This window comes from Dermacentor variabilis, chromosome 1 (assembly GCF_050947875.1).
Source record: "Dermacentor variabilis isolate Ectoservices chromosome 1, ASM5094787v1, whole genome shotgun sequence".
Taxonomy (NCBI): domain Eukaryota; kingdom Metazoa; phylum Arthropoda; class Arachnida; order Ixodida; family Ixodidae; genus Dermacentor; species Dermacentor variabilis.
Genome location: NC_134568.1, coordinates 9,541,921 through 9,562,586, shown reverse-complemented (window position 1 = coordinate 9,562,586; position 20,666 = coordinate 9,541,921). Strand labels below are relative to the sequence as shown.

Here is a 20,666-nt window from a genome sequence, read left to right as displayed (position 1 = left end):
GGCTAGTCGCTCATAGCATTTCCGGGCGACGAGCGACGAGTTCTAGATTTGTAGAAACGAGCGATTTGTTCAAGCGACAGCCTGCATTGTTTGCCTATTATATAGCGCGTTCTTTTGTGTAAGCGAACCGGGCGCACGTCAGCCATCGGGAAAGTTTAACTTGGGACAAGTTTCGGGTACTTGTATAGCTCACAAAAGATCGTAGCAGGACTGCTTCAGTGGCTCTGTAGCCTTAAAGGTGTAATTCATGTTTTATAGAGGAGGCGCTCCAAATTGAAGTTATCGAACGGAATTCTGCACTGGCTGTGGAAGTATCCTCGATCTCAACTTTGCGAGAACTTACGTCGAGATAAAATGCAACAACTATATAGCGTGCAAAAACGCATAAAAAAGCCTTCGTTCTGTGCTTCGGTATAGCTGTTCCAGCTCGCAGTAAAAATTCGCAATTTCGCCCGAAAGGCGAAGAGTCGATTGCCACAGCAAATCAGTAGATAGCTATACGAAGTAAGGATAGTAGTTTTATCGGCCGCATAAACCTCTAAACATTCGCTCACTAGCTAAATTAACAAGCATGGCTTCATGTTCGCACAAGCAAACATGAACACACCTCACACTTGACTGCGGAAACTTGCTGTCAAAACGCTGGAGTGAATAAGCGCGGCAGCAGCAGCAAGCGAATTGACTTTCGTATTGCCTCTCGCTTCAACGCGTACCAAGCCGCGAGAACACAGCGCACAGGAAGCTACCAGCACTCAGCGCACCCTGTCCCCATCGTAGATAGTTTTCAAGCTATGTGGCCCGCGCGGCCGCGTCATACGCACCGCCGCCAAAGCAGAACGCCCCCCCCCCCCCCGCTACCTCGCGCGCTTTCCTCCCTTGCGCGCGCGAAAATGAGCCACCATCGTCGGCTCACCCTCGCACGCTTGCACTAGAACATATAGCATACGACGAGCGGCGACGATGTTATCGCACTTGGACTTTATACGGAACATCACGGCGCCGCCGCCGCCGATGGATGAAATGCGCCTGGAGCGTCCGTATAAGTGCCGTCGCAGAAAATATACAGGGTGTCCCAGCTAACTTGAGCCAGAGTTTAAAAATAGGTCGATGCACTCTATGACGACGCGACCAATGCGTGTTGCTGGCTATTGTATGGGGTAAGTCACACTATATTTTGTATTCTGCTTATTTGCATAATTATTCAAGATTAATTAACCAACTTCGAAAGCAACGAAGCTAGGCAAGAAATTTCAATTAGAAAGTTGTAGAGCGCTCTGCAAAACGTCCGATGAAACAGTTTCCTACTTTCTATCTATACGCATTAGTGTTTTTCCGCTTATTGCAGACGCCGGCGAAATACAAAAAATAAGCGAAAGAACACTGATACCCAATAGATCGAGAGTTCGAAACTGTTTAATCGGACGTTTTGCAAAGCGCTTTACAGCTTTCGAATTGGAGTTTTTGCCTATAGCTTCGTTGCTTCAGAAGTTGGTTAATTAATCTTGACTAATTACGCACTTAAGCATAATACAAAGGTTAGTGTGACTTACTCCATACAATAGTCAGCAACGTGCATTTGGTCGCGTTGTCTTAGATTGCATCGGCATATTTTTAAACTCTGGGTAAAGTTAGCTGGGGCACTCTGCGTAAGGGGGGACACAAGTGCTGTGGATTCGAAAAAAAAAAGTATGTTTCGTCCGAAAGACGAAGCATCGACTGCTATAGCAAATTAGTGGACAGCTATACCAAGTAAGGATAGTAGTTTTATCGGCAGTATAAACTTGTGAACATTCGCTTACTAACTAAATACCAAATAAATGAAGAAGCATGGCGTCACGCGCGCGCAAGCAAACATGTACACATCTCACTCGATGACCGCGCGAACTCGCTGCCAAAACGTTGTGTTGAGGAAGCGCGGCAGCAGCAGTGGGTGAAGTGACCTTCGTGCTGCCCCTCGCATCAACGCGAACTAAGCCGCGATAACAGAATTCACGGCTCCGTCCCCTTCGCGGATGGCTTTCAAGATACAGCGGCCCGGGCCACCCAGAGCAGAACGCCCTCCCAGCCATCCCCTGCGGAGCCTTGCGCGCGACGGAAGACGGCGCGCTTCCTCCCCACTTTCCTACCTTCCGTGCGCGAGATTGAGCCGCGATCGCCGGCTCACCCTCGCACGCTTTCATTCGTGCATGCAGCATACGGCGGCGATTTTATCGCCCTTAGACTTTATGCGGAACCTCGCCGCGACGGCGACGCCAACGGCAGAAATGCGCCTGGAGTGTTCATATAATTGCTATCGCAAAAATAATATTAAGAGACTAAATGTCGTCTGCCCTTCAGTACGAAGCAATCAACGCTATTTGCATTTAGAGCACTCTGACTGGCGTCAAAACACTTCTATAGTTTTTTTTTCTTTTTCCGTGCCGCCATTATGCCGTTTGAAAGAGCTACCGTATTCTTAAGTGTGCGCATGTCAGGTATATGAAGGCAGTCTTCGCGTTTTGTAAAGGTGGGTGCATCTGTGGGCGTTGTGGGACGATGTTGCGTCGGTGCTTTGTCGGCAGAACAATTAAAAGCCGACGATCGCGGCCGTTTGTTCTCGTTTACCAAGCGGTCTCGGGCAAACCGAGTTGTTGAGGTGGTCCTCGCGCAGCGTCGTCGTAATTTCTCTTATGTGTCGAACTGCAGTGTTCTACGCACTTCGTAGGCAAAAATTCGGAATGAGGAGCATGAATAATGCAAGCTGTACGTACTCATACATAAACTCTGGGGAGATGGGAGATGAATTAAGTTGTACTTAGGCGTGATATCGCGGTCGTTATTCTCTTTTTTTTTCTTGATCCTCCGGTTCTATAATAGCTGCACGCCGGATGCCCAGCCGGGAGCGTATGCGGTACGGGCATAAATAATGCATGGATTCTTCGGCTGAATGACGGCCGGGCGTACACTGTGTGCAGAAGGTCGATGAAGTTTTTCTTTCTTTTTAACTTGGTCGTTTGTTCGCGTTTACAATCGGCGCTAATTGCACTTCTGGGAGTGAAATACCTCTCGCCGGATTAGAGACGCATATGGTCCCGATTGACCGAGATATAGACACAAGTCAGGCTTCAACACAGGCTCAGATTGTGGCGTCACTTTTCTTTCTTTTTGACTCTCTCTCTCTCTCTCTCACTTTTTTTTTAATAGGAGGGAGCCAGATGAATGTTTCAGGTATAGAGAAGGTCGATGCTGTTGCCTCGGCTGGCTGCCGTAAAGGGCAGACGGTGCAGATTGAGTGCTTTAGGGGGAGGGGAGCGTTGTTTTTATGTGCGTCAGCGCGCTATGGCTGGGCACCGATTTTCTTACTCTCTTGCCCCAAGATCACGGGCGGAATATATATATATATATATATATATATATATATATATATATATATATATATATATATAAGGAGATACAGAAAAAAAATGATTTCTTTTCAAATGGGATCACTTCGGCTAAACGAACGTTTACGTCCCGTTACTTCGTATCATGTATGAATGCGATATTATTCTTGAATAAATTTTGTAAGTACATGCTAACAAAAGCATCTTTGTTATCCCACCATAAACGATATGACCTCTGCAACGCTCGTTCACAACAAACCTACAGCCAGAGAGCCCTTCTTGATCCGTGTGAAAAAGCTGAGCGAGGATATGGATGTTCCTATTCATGAAAATAGTCTAATGGCTTCTGCCAAGCCCTTTCCGCCGTGGTTGTGGCACATCATTGACTGCGACACGTCATTTGCGGAGGTAACGAAGCACGCTCCAGAGGCCCACATTCACGTGCATTTTCTAGAATTACAATTTAAATACTCCTGTCCAGAATATTACACAGATGCGTCTAAATCGCATGCTGGCCTGTCGTATGCAGCCGTCGGCCCATCTTTTTCGGAGTACAATGTTCTGCACCCTCAAACAAGCATCTTTGGAGCAGAGGCGTATGCACTATGGTTGGCTGCGAAACACATCAAACAGTTAAATCTACATAAGGCGGTCATATACACAGACTCATTAAGCGTTATAAAAACATTGATGTCATGCTGTAACCACAGAAATCCAGTAATTGCAGATTTTTTCTCTCTCCTCTGCACTATTTATACCTCTGGACAACATGTCACGGTATGCTGGTGTTGTGGTCGCACCGCTGGCGCGAGTTGTTGGGAACTCGGCGCTGACGCCCGTTGTTGCACCTGGGTCGCAAGCCCCAAGGGTAGCGTTGGCCTGGCGGCCTGGGGTACAACTGGAAGCATCCGAAGGTCCCGGCAAAGCATGAGTCGACTGGTAACAACAAAACAACTTGTTTATTCTAACATCGCAAAGAGTTGGCGGTCAGGTTGACCGAAGTAGAGAGACGGGAGTGCACTTTACTCAACAGAAGAAATCGGAGCCCTCCTTTTGCGTCCGGGGGCAGCTGCTTTTATACTCTCGCAGTTGAGGGCAAAAAGGAACCCCTCAATAGACGAGCACGTGACTGTACCGCTCGGGAACAATGGGATAAGGTGACGCATACTGTCGTGTCGCCGCCGGTCGGGCACAATGGGGAGGAGCAGGTGGCTCACACTGTCGTGTCGCCTCCGGTCGGGCACAATGGGGAGGAGAAGGTGACTCACACTGTCGTACCGCCGCCGGTCGGGCACAATGGGGAGGAGAAGGTGACTCCTACTGTCGTATCGCCGCCGGTCGGGCACAATGGGGAGGAGAAGGTGACTCCTACTGTCGTGTCGCCGCCGGTCGGGCACCATATGCACATACACTCACACACGCACATGAAGACACGTGGCATCGGAACATGCCTGGACGCGCTTGGCGGGGAGGCGTAGCGGCGACGCCGAACGGGCCAAAATGTCTGCCGCTTTGTTGCAGTCGCGCCGGCTAAACCGCGCGTCGTAGGCGAAATGTAGCAGACCGCCCCGCCGGGGGAAGGAGATACCGATGGACAGGGGACTGCATCCGCTGTCCGGAGGGATGTCGCTCGATGATGCTCAAAACCGAAGTCGGGCGTCCCTCGACGTTTCTTGAGCGCAGCGCACAGAGAAGGCCTCGTTCTCTCGTTCAGGTTCGCACGGGACACTGCAAAGTGACTTCGGGAGAGTTCACATTTTTGTTCTCGTTCCCGGCAAGCGTTAGAACTACGCTGAAACTCAACCGCTCAGTCAGCAAGCACGGCACAACCCTCACTAAGCCCTGCCAGGCTCTTTCCCCTTTTATACCACTGCCTAGTTCCTTACAGTAGTCTAGCATCACTCAGAACGCGTCCACAAATTGGAAAATTGCACTAGAAAGCATATCATCACTTTGAAACACTAAACAAAAGCAATATGTTAAAAAATCCTGCCTCAGGAAGAAAAACATCAGTAACAAACAATTTTGAGGCTGATTCCTACGTTAGGGGCTTCGACTTAAGCCATCGGCGTTACCGTTGAGACTCCCCTTTTTGTAACGCACCTCAAAGGAATATTGTTGCAAAGCGAGGCTCCAGCGCAGGAGGCGGCCATTTTTGGGAGAGATGGTCTGCAGCCATTGGAGAGGGCAGTGATCCGTCTCAATGATAAACCTCGAGCCGGCTAGATAGCATGACAATTTCTGAACGGCCCACACGAGACATGCACACTCTTTCTCGGTGGCGCTATACGCCTGCTCACGACTGGTCAGCTTACGACTAGCATACAGGACGGGGTGTTCTACTTCTCCATTTTCCCGTTGGCACAGTACAACGCCCATGCCTCGCTCACTAGCATCTCACTGAACAACGAACCCTTTTGTATAGTCTGGCGATCGTAGCACAGGCTGGCTTGTTAGGGCACTCTTTAGGGCGCTAAAAGCTCTTTCCTTTGTCTCGTCCCAGACGACTGTTTGAGGCTCTGTCTTTCTTAGAGTATCCGTCAGGGGAGCCGCGATATCAGAGTACCTGGGGATGTACCTCTGATAGTAGCCGGCGACACCTAAGAACGACCGAATATCGGTCTTCGTGCGCGGTTGCGGGAAGTCTCGCACAGCGGCCACCTTTATTTCAGTGGGGCGGCGACGACCCTGACCAATCACGTGACCGAGGTAGACAACCTCGGCCTGTGCACTCTGGCACTTAGGAGCCTTTACTGTCAAGCCCGCTTCGCGCCGGCGGGTTAGCACTGCCCGCAAGTGTGTCATATGCTCAGACCAGGATGCGGAGAATATCGCTACATCGTCTAGATACGGTAAAGCGAATTCTTGCTGTCCCCGCAACACTTTATCCATGAGGCTTGAAAAGCAGTATGGCGCGTTCTTCAAACCAAAACTCAACACTTTAGGACGGAATGTTCCCATTGGGGAAATGAACGCCGCATACCTACTAGCCTCTTCTGTAAGTGGAACCTGCCAATAACCCCTGACAAGATCTAGGGTGGAAATAAACTGAGCGCTACTAACTTTCTCAAGGCGCTCCTCGATGTCAGGGATCGGATAAATTTGATCCTTAGTGATGGAATTAAGCCTGCGGTAGTCGACGCAAGGACGAGGTTCCTTGCCCGGTACCTCAACTAAAATCAAAGGGGAGGTATAATCACTCTCACCTGCCTCAATAACACCGAGCTGTAGCATTTTCTTTACCTCAGCCTCCATAATATCGTTCTGGCGGGGTGACACCCGGTACGCCTTGGATCGTACTGGCTCTGGGGAGGTAAGTTCTATGTCATGAGTAAGGACAGAAGTCCTACCAGGCCTCTCAGAGAACAGACCTTGAAACTCTTGTAAGAGCTGGTGTAGTTCGGTTTTCTGCTCAGGCGACAGCGATGCTCCACTGACTAAGTCACTAATGACTTGACCGGTGTCTTCCCTGTTCGTCACTGAGCCTAGTCCCGGAAGCTCGACCGGAAGCTCTTCAGGAACGTTTACCATCATGCACACCACTGCTTCCCGTTGTCTATAAGGTTTGAGCAGATTACAGTGGTAAACTTGCTGTGCTTTCCGCTTTCCTGGCAGACTTACCACGTAGTTAACGTCCGACAGTTTCTGAACAATTCGTGCTGGGCCCTCCCACTGCACGTGTAGTTTGTTGTTTAGCGATGTGCGCAATATCATGACCTCATCGCCCACCTCAAAACGACGGGCCCTGGCGGTCCGGTCATAATAAACCTTGGCCCTCTGCTGGGCCTTTGCCATTGCTTCACCTGACAACTCCTGTGCCCTTCTTAAGCGTTCGAGGAGCTTAAGCACGTACTCCACCACGACTGGGTCGTCGCCCCTGCCTTCCCACGATTCTCGAAGCATGCGAAGCGGAGACCGAAGCGAACGACCGTACACCAGCTCAGCTGGCGAAAACCCCGTAGCCGCATGCGGCGCGGTCCTTAATGCAAACATCACCCCAGGCAGACACAGCTCCCAGTCAGTTTGATGTTCAAAACACAATGCTCTCAACACGCGCTTCATGACGGAGTGGAGCTTCTCAACGGAATTCGACTGTGGGTGGTACACTGAGCTGTGTAGCAGCTTTACCCCACACCTTTCGAGAAAAGTTGTCGTCAAAGCGCTAGTAAACACTGTGCCCTGATCTGATTGGATTTCCGCAGGAAAACCAACTCGCGCAAATATGGACAGTAGTGCATTGACTATCTCAACAGAGCTGAGTTCTTTAAGCGGCACTGCTTCAGGGAACTTTGTCGCTGGGCAGATCACAGTCAAAATGTGTCTGTACCCCGTGGCTGTTACCGGCAGAGGTCCCACTGTATCAATAACGAGCCGTCTAAAAGGCTCCGTAATGATAGGTACCAACTTCAACGGCGCCCTCGATTTGTCCCCTGGTTTGCCCACCCGCTGACAGGTGTCACATGTCCTCACGAAATGGTCTGCGTCCCGAAAACACCCTGGCCAATAGTACTCTTGCAAGAGACGGTCCTTAGTTTTCTTAACTCCTAGGTGTCCGGACCACGAACCCCCGTGCGACAAGCGCAACAGATCCTGACGATAGCATTGAGGGACGATCAGCTGATCGAACTCCACTCCTCTGCGGTCTAGATACTTCCGGTACAGGACTCCACCTCTTTCCACAAAACGCGCATTTTTCCGGGCGATACCTTCCTTGACATTGCAGCGCACGTTTTCTAGGCTGCCATCCTTTTTTTGCTCGGCTATCAAAGCCGACCGGCTGACTTTTAGCAACCTATCAAGTCCGTCTGACGTAGGCGCGATGAGCAAATCTGCAGATAGCTCTTCTAACTTTCCCTTATCGGGCATTTCCTCTCCAGTATCTGGCGCCTTCAACGCTACAGGCTCAATTTTATTCAGTTCGGGCGTGCTCTGAATATCAGCTTGCTGCACCTCTGACCCTTTTTCATTGTTCGATAACGTCGGCCCCGCAACTACCGCCTTTGCAGCGAGCTCCCGAACCTTCGATCTGGTTAATGCCTGAACGCTAGCCTCACCAAACAAAAGCCCCTTCTCGCGCAGGAGGTGATCGGACCTGTTCGAAAATAGGTACGGGTACTGGGGAGGCAGCATAGATGACACTGCGGCCTCCGTCTCAAGCGCTCCGAAAGGTCCTTCAATAAGCACTTTTGCTACCGGCAGACACAAGCTATGAGCTTCCACGGCTTGCTTGATCCATGCGCACTCGCCCGTGAACATATGGGGTTCTACGTAAGACGGGTGAACTACATCCATTGTAGCTGCGGAATCGCGAAGCACTCGGCACTCTTTCCCGTTCACGAGGAGGTCTCGCATGTAAGGCTCGAGAAGCTTCATGTTCTCGTCAGTGCAGCATAATGAAAAAAACACAACTTTTGGTTTTGTTTCCGGACACTGCGCCGAAAAGTGACCCGGCTTCTGGCACGTATAACAAACGCGCGCTTGCCTCATTTCGACCCGCTTTCTGTCTGGACACTGCGCCGAAAAGTGACCCGGCTTCTGGCACGTATAACACACGCGCGCTTGCCTCATCTCGAACCGCTTTCTGCGTTCGGCTTCGGCTGCCGCCGTCTCCTTAGGTTCGGTCGCACTGCTTTCACTCGCATCCGCACTACGTGTGTTCCCCTTTACTCTCATGGGTGTGAACTTCGGCCTCTCAAACTTCGAGCCAAATTCACCCTTTTGACCGTCCTTAGCTCCGCGAGCCCGACGCGTCACAAACTCCTCGGCTAGCTCAGCGGCTTTAGCCACCGTACAAACGTCTGGCCTATCCAAGACCCAGTACCGCACGTTCTCAGGTAACCGACTATAAAACTGTTCTAGCCCGAAACACTGCAGAACTTTATCGTGGTCACCAAACGCTTTCTCTTCTTTGAGCCACTCCTGCATGTTTGAGATAAGCCTGTACGCAAACTCTGTGTATGACTCACTTCTGCCTTTCTCATTTTCCCGAAACTTCCGACGGAACGCCTCCGCTGACAGCCGGTACTTTTTTAGCAGACTCGATTTCACTTTGTCGAAATCCTCTGCCTCCTCTCTATCCAAGCGAGCGACTACGTCGGCCGCCTCGCCGGGTAACAAAGTGAGCAAGCGCTGTGGCCACGTTTCCCGAGAGAACCCCTGCTTCTCGCACGTTCGCTCGAAGTTAACCAGGAACAAACCAATGTCCTCTCCAAGCTTAAACGGCCGCATCAGGTCAGTCATTTTGAACAATACTCGTTCTCCTGCACCGTGTGCCTGACTTCCATTACGAGCGCGTTCCATCTCAATCTCGAGACGCTTCATTTCCAACGCGTGTTGACGGTCGCGCTCTTCTTTTTTCTCTTGTTGCTCTCGCTCTTTTTGTTCTTTAAGTTCGCTCTCCTGTCTTTTTGCAGTCTCCCTCTCCTCAATGGTCTCAAGGCATTCCGACAGCTCGTCATCCTCAGCTTCTAACTCAAGAATAGCCTTTAGCAGTTCTGGTTTTCTGAGTTTGTCCGAGACATCCAGACCCAACTCTCTTGCAAGCTCCAACAATTTCGGTTTGCGCAACGACTTCAAATCCATGGCTGCTCTGAATGCTGCTTTCTCTACTGCTTATTATTGTCTTGCCGCAAACTAACCCGGCAGCAACGACAACCAGAACTACCAGCTCTGTTTCTGACACTAACAAAAGCCTGGCAAAGCTCAGAAGAAGAAAGTCCCGCACTCACCAAACCTCGCAGCCAAGAGTTCAGCGCAGTCGTTCCGCTGCAGGCAACCAGTCATCACACAGGGCTCGTTGCACTGCTCCCGGATCGTCGTTGAGCTGCTCAGCATACAGTCAACTGCATCTCTTCGCTGCTGGCCTCCGTTGTCGCGATCTCACTGCTGGCAGACAGTTGTTGTGGTCGCACCGCTGGCGCGAGTTGTTGGGAACTCGGCGTTGACGCCCGTTGTTGCACCTGGGTCGCAAGCCCCAAGGGTAGCGTTGGCCTGGCGGCCTGGGGTACAACTGGAAGCATCCGAAGGTCCCGGCAAAGCATGAGTCGACTGGTAACAACAAAACAACTTGTTTATTCTAACATCGCAAAGAGTTGGCGGTCAGGTTGACCGAAGTAGAGAGACGGGAGTGCACTTTACTCAACAGAAGAAATCGGAGCCCTCCTTTTGCGTCCGGGGGCAGCTGCTTTTATACTCTCGCAGTTGAGGGCAAAAAGGAACCCCTCAATAGACGAGCACGTGACTGTACCGCTCGGGAACAATGGGATAAGGTGACGCATACTGTCGTGTCGCCGCCGGTCGGGCACAATGGGGAGGAGCAGGTGGCTCACACTGTCGTGTCGCCTCCGGTCGGGCACAATGGGGAGGAGAAGGTGACTCACACTGTCGTACCGCCGCCGGTCGGGCACAATGGGGAGGAGAAGGTGACTCCTACTGTCGTATCGCCGCCGGTCGGGCACAATGGGGAGGAGAAGGTGACTCCTACTGTCGTGTCGCCGCCGGTCGGGCACCATATGCACATACACTCACACACGCACATGAAGACACGTGGCATCGGAACATGCCTGGACGCGCTTGGCGGGGAGGCGTAGCGGCGACGCCGAACGGGCCAAAATGTCTGCCGCTTTGTTGCAGTCGCGCCGGCTAAACCGCGCGTCGTAGGCGAAATGTAACACTGGGTATCTGGACACAGAAGTATTGACACAGAAGAATTCGGTCCTGGCAGACCGAATTGCTACCTCCTTAAACACTAAAGCTTGCAACATGTCCGTAGCCGTTCCGGTCTCAGACCTAAAGCCATACTTACGGAGAAAACTGAGAACCTACTGGCAGCATAAGTGGGACGCTGAAATCCTTAATAAACTCCCCGTAGTTAAGCCGCATTTAGGAGACTGGCCATCACTGACCAAGTCCAGACGAAGTGATGTCTTATTCTAGCTGTCGTCTCAGACTAGGGCACACTTATGGTACAGATAGTTTTTTGTTGACTGGCGGTGAACGTCCAATGTGTAGTAGATGTGGGGAGACACTCGGTGTTCAGCATGTCTTCCTAGAATGTTGCGAAACACAAGTCGAGAGGAAAATACACTTCCCCTTAGCATATATTCAGTGTATGTCACTTCACCTGGCACTCTTTCTAGGCAGAGAACCGCTGTTTGACACGCAATCTATTTTAGCCTTTTTAAACGACGTTGATACGATCCACGTTTTCTGTCCAAGAAATTTGTAACACGGCCTCTTGCGAGAGGTCACGGCTGCGTTGTCAACCTTTGTTATAGCACATGCCTCTGGGCCCTTGTAACTCAAGGGATCCGCTGAGGCTGTTGTGCTATTCGTCATCAACAATCACCTGTCCATTTTTATGCATGTAGCGCTTATTACGCCCTTGTTGCACTTACTATACTTATAGCATACCCCACTTCAGTCATTCTCATATTTTTATTCCTTATATATTTTAAGCAATTTACAGCCCTCCGTTTTGGCCTCTATACAGCCACGTCGCATGAGCCATTAGTCCATTGAGTACTCATCATCACTGCCTTGGCGCTCTTTGGCCACACTTGGCCCTTAATTGCGCCATTAAGCACTACGTATAATCGTCATCATTGAATATATTGCTTTTGCGCATGGTCATAAAATGCAGGCTTCGAACCCGTTCGGTCGGTTAATTGCTGGACGCCACCTCCGTTTTGAGAGCGCACTGCAGAAGGCATATTACGTGCTCTACGAGTCACCTACGGCAATGCACATGCCCACGAATGCCGTTTCACCTTTCGGTCCTTTTGTGTTAGTGGTAAGAAATATTATAAATGTTCTCAGAAGTGGGCGAAGTGTTGTGGGCCAACTTAAAGCGTGTTCACAGAAGAGTCGGACGCTTGCCTCAGCCTTTTATGCGCATTATATGGACATCAAAACTGTGTGATGCTGTTGGTGCGTTTTTCGCTCCGTGTGCGGCTTTCGTAACTGCGTGCGTACAGTTTTGCCGCAGAAGGTGAAACGGCCGTGCTGAGCACAATAAAGCGGTGTATGTGCAAATGAGTCCACCAAGTGTTTGCATACACTCTTTCTACACTTCACGACCACTGATTCGTATTCTACAAATCTTGAATAGTTGAAAACATGTAGTGTACGAAAGCCATGCAGTCCGCCGAACTATTAACGGCGATATATACCTGAATATATATCCGAATATCCGATATATGTCAATATATCCGAATTATGTACGTGTTTGCCTTCTTAATACACTGGGATTAGCAGTGGGCGAGCTATGTAGCTGCATCCACGATGCAGTGCTTCGTGTGTGGCTTGACGAATTCCCGAAGGCTGAGCGCTTCAGAGTTTAAACGCATTCGCTTCCATTCTGCATTATTCGCTGCGCGTGTACGCTTCCTAATGTTTTTTATGCTTCTTTTTGCTAGCTCTTTGCTCGCGCTGTGTCTGATTTCTCGCTCTGTAGTGTTTAATAAAATATGCTCTACTATCACCAACTCCCTGAGACCGGAGCGCACGGCATCAATCCCGTTCCTTTGGAATGAAAACATTACTGAGTAATGCGCAGTGGCCCTCGGCGATCAAATTAGCCTTCTGACGAGGATTTCGAGGTTGTGACTACCTTGTTTTTCTTCATTACCTACACGGTATTGCATAATTAAGCGGTTAGACTGCCTGTTTGAGTGCGACAGCGATTGACTCCGTTTGACGTCACGCGTAATCACGAAAAAAACAAAAAGAAAAAAAACTGCTTGATATATATATACTTTTTCGTTGCGTGTACTCGACCCGTTTATTTGGCTCGCCGGTGTGCGCCTCGGTTCTGCACGGTGTTCCAATCTCTCGAACGAGCAATTCACTTGCCGTGAATCTGAATACCGCTATGCGTAGTGGCTGGCACGAAAAGCTAAGGTGGCCAGCAGAGAGCACGTTGTGGTCGTACTTCCATGCACTAAAACCTGGTATATAAGCTGCTTTTCTCGCTTCCATTCGTTGTTTCTTTTTTGTCTTCTCTTTCTTGAGTCATATATATGTAAACGCCATAATTCTCACCTCTACTGCCTTATATCTTGGACTGGTAAACAAGGAAAACATGCTTACCCGTGGAACTTTTCCTCCCTCTCATTGTCAGCGCGTGCGTGCGTGTGTTAGGCAAGCGCTTGACAGGCGTACTTCGCACTTGCGCGCGATAACTTCAAGTACTTTTGCTCCTCGTTGACTTTCTTTTTTTTTTTTTTTTGCATGGAGTTACTTTATGCACGTTTTTAATACCTGGTGTTCTAAATTTACGACCGCGTCATAAGTGAGGCGCTTTCGTGCCCAAACACCCTCTGTGTAGACCAATCAGCGCGCGCCTGCATGACGACGTAAAACCTGCTGGCCGACGACCTCGTGTGCGTATTCGCAAACAAGCGAATCTGCGTGGTCGGACCGGCGGACGGGCCGCGGGATAACCTAACCTAACCTAACGTCGACCAAGCTATGCGCGTGGAGACGCTGACCGCGTTGAGTGAGTGTGTCCCTTGTCGACGTGTTATGAAATTTCCGTCGGGGCGCGGCAGGCGCGTCTGCGTCGTGTCTCCTCCGTCGCGGTCCTTGGCCCGTTTGCTCCCCAATTTTGTCTCGCGCTGCCAGCGACCGTCGGAATGTGGGCCCCTTAGTTCTCGGAAGGTTGTCGTCGAGTGCCTGTCGTAATGCCGTGGGGTCTTGTCTGTTTCGAACGCGCTCGCTGTGCATCTTAGGACGCTCGCGCCGGCGATGTCGTTAAAGCCTCTACATCCCTGCTTTCCGCCATTCTATTCTCCCCGCTTTCCCGCGTTCTCTTTTTTTTTTTTTTCTCTCGTCTTTCTGCGCAGTCAACGCAACAGATACGGCGGGAGCATCGAGGAGAGGGCGGAAAGCTAGCAAAAGAAAACGGTCTGTGGACAGAACGAGCTCCCCCTCCCCCCTTTTTTTGTCTCTCGTTTCTCTCTCTCGCTTGTAGCACATAGTGGGTCTGTCTTCCCTCGTTTATTGCGCTGTCTTTTATCCTGGACTAGTGACAAGTTCTCCAGTGCGGTGGCCGTGTCCCGGTCTGTCACCTGTCTCCTCCTACCTCCTCCTTCGTTGTCGGGCTTGTCTTCTGCCACCAACGTCTGTCCCATTGCAGCTGTGCTCTTTTTTTTTACCCGCACTCGGCCGCCGTGTACGTGCGTACACGGTATATCGCGCACGCGCAACATGGTCGCCGCAGGAGATAAATGAGCGTGGCAAATGCATGTACTCAATATCGCGAGCTCTGCGCCGGTATGCATCTCCGGGTGACTCCTGCAGGCAGTGTGGCGGCCACCCGGGGTTTCTCGTATCGCAAACCTCCGTACAGCGGGTGCGTCCTTTCTCTCTATACGCTCGAGCGACTGCAGATGCCGCATCAACGCGGCCTCGAGAGGAGGAGCCCCGCGGACGCCATCCCGGGGGGAGGCTATTTTCTCGGGAGTGTTCGACGGGCAGCAGAGGGAGGGGTAAAGGGACTGCGGTTGCGAGTTGTGTCGTGCCGCAAGCTGTCTTCCGAGCACTGCACAGTGTATGAACTTGCCACGGCGTCATCTTTGCGAGGTGCCCGCGTGGGAAGCATCAGTGCCGACGTCTTCCCCCCCGAGTCTGCCTTGGGAAAAAAATAATTATTATAGTAAAGCGAGGAAGGTCGAACACTGAAGAAGAAAGGCGCCAGCTGTACTTTTGCCGTTCCGCCCGGTGTCAGTCTCATAACGAGGCAACTTAATATCGCCGACGTTCATCCATTTCTGGCAGCTGTCGTATCTGGCACGAGCCTTGAACGTGTGCCGTTTGCGAACCGCAGTATACCGGATATTTATTTGTTTGACGTTGACATAATTTTTTTTTCTTTAGTCGCCTGTGGTGTACATAGCAGGAATCTACTCATTGAGCTGCATTGCTCGAAGAGCGAGGCGGTCATTATTTACACTGGAAATCAAAATGCATGTAATTGACCTACGAAATTTCACTAATCAACGTTTTAACAAATTACTTTAGCGCACATATTGCTCTATGCACGAACTGAGGCCAGTGATTTCACAAGGCGTATGCACATGGAACGAATTGTGAAACTAACACCAATTTTCACGTAAGAGCTGGCAGACTTAGCCTAAAAAATGCACTCTTATTCAACTTACCATCTTTTTTTTTTTTTTAAGTGCTCTGAACGAAAACCGCGCGCTTCACGTTGGTGTTGTGGCCGATTCACCCGCCGTGGTGGCGTAGCGGCTCAGGCGTTGCTCTGCTAAGCTCGAGGGCGTGGAACAAATGCCAGCCACGGCGGCGCCACATTTCGATGGGGGCGAAATGAAAAAAAAAAAAAAAAAAACTCCCGTGCACATGTGGCGTGCATTGGGTGCACGTTGAAGAACCCATTTGGTCATAATTAATCCGGAGTCCCCCACTACGCCGTGCCTCGCAATCATGCATCGTGATTTTGTCAAGTAAAACCCCAGAATTCAATTACTTATTGGCGGATGCGTCTTTTTCGTTCCGTTCCTCCATATTTCTCCACGTTGTCGTTTTTACCCCTCCGTTCTGTTATGCTCTCGCCTTTCCGGTTTCGTTCTGATGCTGTGACGTTCTCTTTTTCTTTCCTTTCTTTCTTTTTTGTTTATGAAGAAATATAACGGGCACCTTGTTATTCCCTTGCTATTGTAGTGCGAAAACGCTGCTATGACAAAATAGGAAAGTCACGACTGAGTGCCGTAAATGCGTATGTTATTAAAAGCGAGCACCCCCCCCCCCCCATCCCTTTGATGTTGCTAACTAAATGGTGCTGCAATACGGTGGATCCTTTAAAGTATATCTTTTAGTAAATGCGGCCCATTCAGTTACGCTGGGGCATTGCGGTGAAGTTCGACGGATGGCCGAAGGGGCAATGTCTAAAATTCGCGGACATACTTGTATGCCTTTCGCCTGTGTAAAAAAAAAAAGAAAAAAAAAAGAAAGTCAAGTCAAGTGTTGGTGCCAGGAAGCATTACGTGCAATCTGATAATTCGCATTCTTCGCGATTCCGGCTACTGTGCAGCAACAACCTGCAATGTCGAATCATTGAGCAATTTCGCGTGTTCGCATGCGCCTTACTTGTAGTCTTTGTCTCTCTTTATTATTATTATTATTGGCACTAATTATGGCGTTGTGCAGTCTTTTCGTGTGTTATTCAGAAGCACCGCAACGTGTTGCCCCTGCGAGACCTTGTTACCTCTGTTACCCCCGTCATCTTTGCGCCTGGACAAATACGTACACCCCTACGTGTGCGGTGGAGGCCGGGCACGTCCGGTTTCGTCAACCCAAGCGAACCAGTGCACTCGAATGCGCTCTGGAATACCTGCGCAAGCCGTCCGAGCTGTCAATCGCACAGCCGTGCGCCTACACGTTCATCTACAGAGAGCGCGGGCGCTGCGTGCATGCTGCGCCCGCACTTTACCCACGGCGGGCGAAAGCGCTGACTCCTGCAGGCAGTGTGGCGGCCACCCGCGTTTCTCGTATCGCAAACCTCCGTACAGCGGGTGCGTCCGTTCTCTCTATACGCTCGAGCGACTGCAGATGCCGCGTTGATGCGGCATCTGCAGTCGCCCGTGCTGCCGCGAAACGATCGTCTTTGAGCGTTCCCGCACTGCCGTTCCCTACGCCGTACAGTCGTCGTCTGACGCCGCATGCTTCGGTATATAGCATCCCATTGCCTGATGCGAAATGCTGCGCCTTATTCAGTCGCCCTCACAAAGGTGGCGCGCTATATTGATTTGAGAACTTCAATTACACGGGCACGCGCCGCTGTGGCGGCGGCGGCCGCTCCCGTCTGCCTTTTCCCGCTCGGCAGCTGCTGGAGTTTCCCCAGAACGCGCGTGTGCGGTGCAGTGGGCACATCCGTTGCAGCACCCGCTCTGGGCGCGTCCTGCAGGCCGCGTCGTTCGGGGCACGGGTGAGGGCACGGGCATACATGGGTTCAGGCAATGGGATGACGAGCGATGTGTTCCGCGATTCGACGCGACAGCGACCCGAAGCGCCACGTGGCGTGTGCCTCGATTCGATGTGCGGCGCAGAAATCGGGCCCGGGCCTCGTTCTTCTTTCGGCAACGAACGCGAGCGCGCCTCCATGCATTCAGGAGCAGCCGGAGCCGCCGGTCTCGCCGGTGCGTCGTTGACTGGAACGAGGTGCGACGTCGCATCTCTTCGTCTCCTGCAGTGTATGTTCACCTCTGCGGGATGACACGCTTTCCGTGGAGGCGCCGAATTCCGGTTATAGCCGAATTGTTGCTGGGGGGTACGCCAAGCTTCACTATCATCCGCACGTTAATTTGTGCTTTCTTTCTTTCTTTCTTTCTTTCTTTCTTTCTTTCTTTCTTTCTTTCTTTCTTTCTTTCTTTCTTTCTTTCTTTCTTTCTTGTTAATATATGAAACCAAGAACACGTTTGTCTTGGCACGCGAAGCAGGAGATTACTATGCAAGAACTGCCATTTGGAAAGTGTACGTAGAAGTGGCGAATTCTGATCAAGCCGTCTCACGAATCGTGGCCATGGATAGGCGGGGCGCTCATGCTCGAAATATGAGGGACAGAGCAAATTTAGAAAGAAGAGACTGGTCACTCGTCTGCGCCATGATGTAGCACACCGCGTGTGGCTATTTCCGATTAATAAGTGACTGAAATTTTAAAAAAAATTTAGCCCCCCTCCCCATTCCTGTCGGAGCGACTCGGCCTCGAAACGAGTGGTTCTCTCTTTCTTTCGACTTGCGGTTCCCATCGTCAACCTGATTAAGTTTCCTGCAAAGTACGATATATCTTCCACTTACCCCCGTTCCTCCGCCAACTGCGTTCACCCTGTGCATGCCTGCAAATTTCTTGACCTGGCTAATCGACCGGGTTCTCAGACTCTCCCGACTGCGTTTCCAATCCCTTGAAATCCGCTGTGCTAGTCGTACTGATACCTTGTGATTTGTTCCACTCATTACACGGTCTTCCCAACTCTGTCGTTTCAGTTTTAAACTTTCAGTTTTAAAGTTCTTCTCCCTTTCTCTTGGCGTTGCGCTTACCATTTTCATTTCCATGGCCTTAATTTCGAGCTGCTTAATGCCTGCTTCGTTTGTTGGCCCCTTAACGTGAGACCCCATCGACAGGGCGTATATACTGCAGGTAGCATACATACTGGTTACACTAACTTCCTTCTCGGGGATAGTGTGTATAGTACCTAGTGCCTGCTGCTGCTGAGTACCTGCCAGGAGTGTTTTAGCCTATTATTACCCTCTTGGAAACTTCTATGTTGCGGTCCCTCTTTGTGACGCCATCGATGTGTACCGATAAGGCGCACAGGGGCTGTATTCTCGATCGATCACCACTTTCTGGTGTGTCAGTTTCAGTGCGCGTCGATTATGGTTAAGCACGTGAAATTGGGCTGTAGTTGCTATTGAATGAAGGGTGCGTGAATTGAGCGCAAATTTAGATGAACGCGGTGAAATAAACACGTAAGACAAACAGGTACGCCCACGAAAGAGTATAGCTGTTGCCTTATGCTTTCCTCTTACAGCATTCGTCCAAAATTGGCGCTCAACACTCCTTCGTTTGTCCACGTTGACTGGCTGGGCAGCCAGCGGGACAAGCTGCTCGCCGCTGCAAGCGAGATACGTCATATACGTTTATAAACTGAAAATCTCCGAAAGCGGTAGATCGAGAATACAGCTCTTCGCGGCTCGTCGCACACTATGGCCCACCTAAAGACACTCACGCAGGCGCCCCACAGCACCCTGTGTATAACGCGTCACGTGTCGCTTCTTGCAGGAATGGAGGCTACGGCCCTGGCAATGCCTACCGGTGTGCGGCATCCACAGTTCGAGCCTACCCAGTCCCATCAGCGGAGGTGAGTGCGCCTCGCTCGTTGTGTACAACCATCTAGCATCGAAGGGAGGTTGGGCCAACGTAGGCACAACGTGGCGGCCATGTTGGCATTACGACGTACAGTGTTGGCCCAACATGTCTTCAATGGGTGCCGCGCTTGCAGTGCTGCGGTTGACGACGGTGGTCCTCCGTGTAAGGCGTTCCGTGCAAGCTATATATGTGCGGCTCTGCGTATTCGCAGAATATTCTGAAGCAGTTCTTCGCGCTTGTGCAGGGTTTTCCGCCACTCTGGAAGTAGAATTGGCAAGTGCCGGGAGTGTTGTTCCCGTGTTGATATTGTTATGGGGAGATGTAAAAAATTGTTCATGTACTTTTAATATTTACACATTGGCAGCGAGTGACACCGCAACAACAAAAACGGCAGGCCGGGGCACAGCTCGTCCTTTTTCTCGTCTGCTGTGCAACGTCTTCTTCGTCCCCAGGACAGGTGGCTATAGCATTACCCTCCGGCGGCGAAAGCACCTTTTCGGTGAAGTCGAAATACGACGGGCACGGAAAAGGTTCACCGCACGCACAGGGTTAATCAGTGTCTGGGACACGATATGGCTTCAGGCGGAAGACGTGCACAATGTCGGCGTGAAGTTGAGCCAATGGGGACGAAGACAACGGAGCAATTTCGTGCGTTACGTCGGTCGCTTGGCGGCATACTCGATATGGGCCGGCGTACGAGAACATCAGCTTTTCAGAAAGCCCGACAGGGCGCGCTGGGGACGAGAGGAGGACAAGGGAATAATATGGCGAGTTGGGCTAGTTGGTTGACGTTCATATTTGACTTAGATTGAGGAATAAATCATTTGAGAGTCAAGCGCTGTCCTAAGGCCCTATAGCGTAAAACTATTCCAATATATTTTTATTGCAATCTCCTGACGTCAAATGTACGTAAGCACCGACGCAAGCATCGGGCGGTAACCGGCAGCGTTGTTTGAAAAGCCCAATGAAACACGCTCCTCGTTTATAGATTACTTTTTTTTTTTCAAAGCGAATAGCATTGCCTACATTGAGCAGATCTTATAGGATTGGCTGAAAAAAGGCGAGAAGCACGCTCAAGTGGAGAGGGGTTCGATAGGGCCTCGAACCAGCGCAGTCAAAGTAGATAACCGGATGAAGAGGGTGGTGCCGGCGTCTGCGATTGATCCGCTTCCCCTTCCCTTAGCTTGCGGTGGCTGGTCGAAAATCGCGGCGGCGTGCAACGGAACGTTAAATATGTCGCCAGAACGGATCCTCAGTAAAGAAGAGTTGGCAAAGTGATGTCGTCGTCCCGAAAGGGCTCGACAACTTTTTACTGCCACGGAAAAATGTTCATAATACGCAAATAAATCCATGCTCCCCGGCCGGTCCGAGTGGCTAGTACCAGAGCAATTGGCGGGCAGCCATCTTCTATTCCTTTT

At 50.8% G+C, this 20,666-nt stretch overlaps 1 protein-coding gene across 1 annotated transcript in view; it reads left to right on the top strand.

Moving 5' to 3' along the window:
- The window catches only part of MCU (mitochondrial calcium uniporter), a 345,012-nt gene that overhangs the window by 289,600 nt on the left and 34,746 nt on the right, over window positions 1-20,666 (top strand). Inside the window, exon 3 of the mRNA XM_075684555.1 lies at window positions 19,162-19,240. Within this exon, the coding sequence (XP_075540670.1) occupies window positions 19,162-19,240 (79 nt within the window). The remainder of the gene's footprint in view (window positions 1-19,161; window positions 19,241-20,666) is intronic.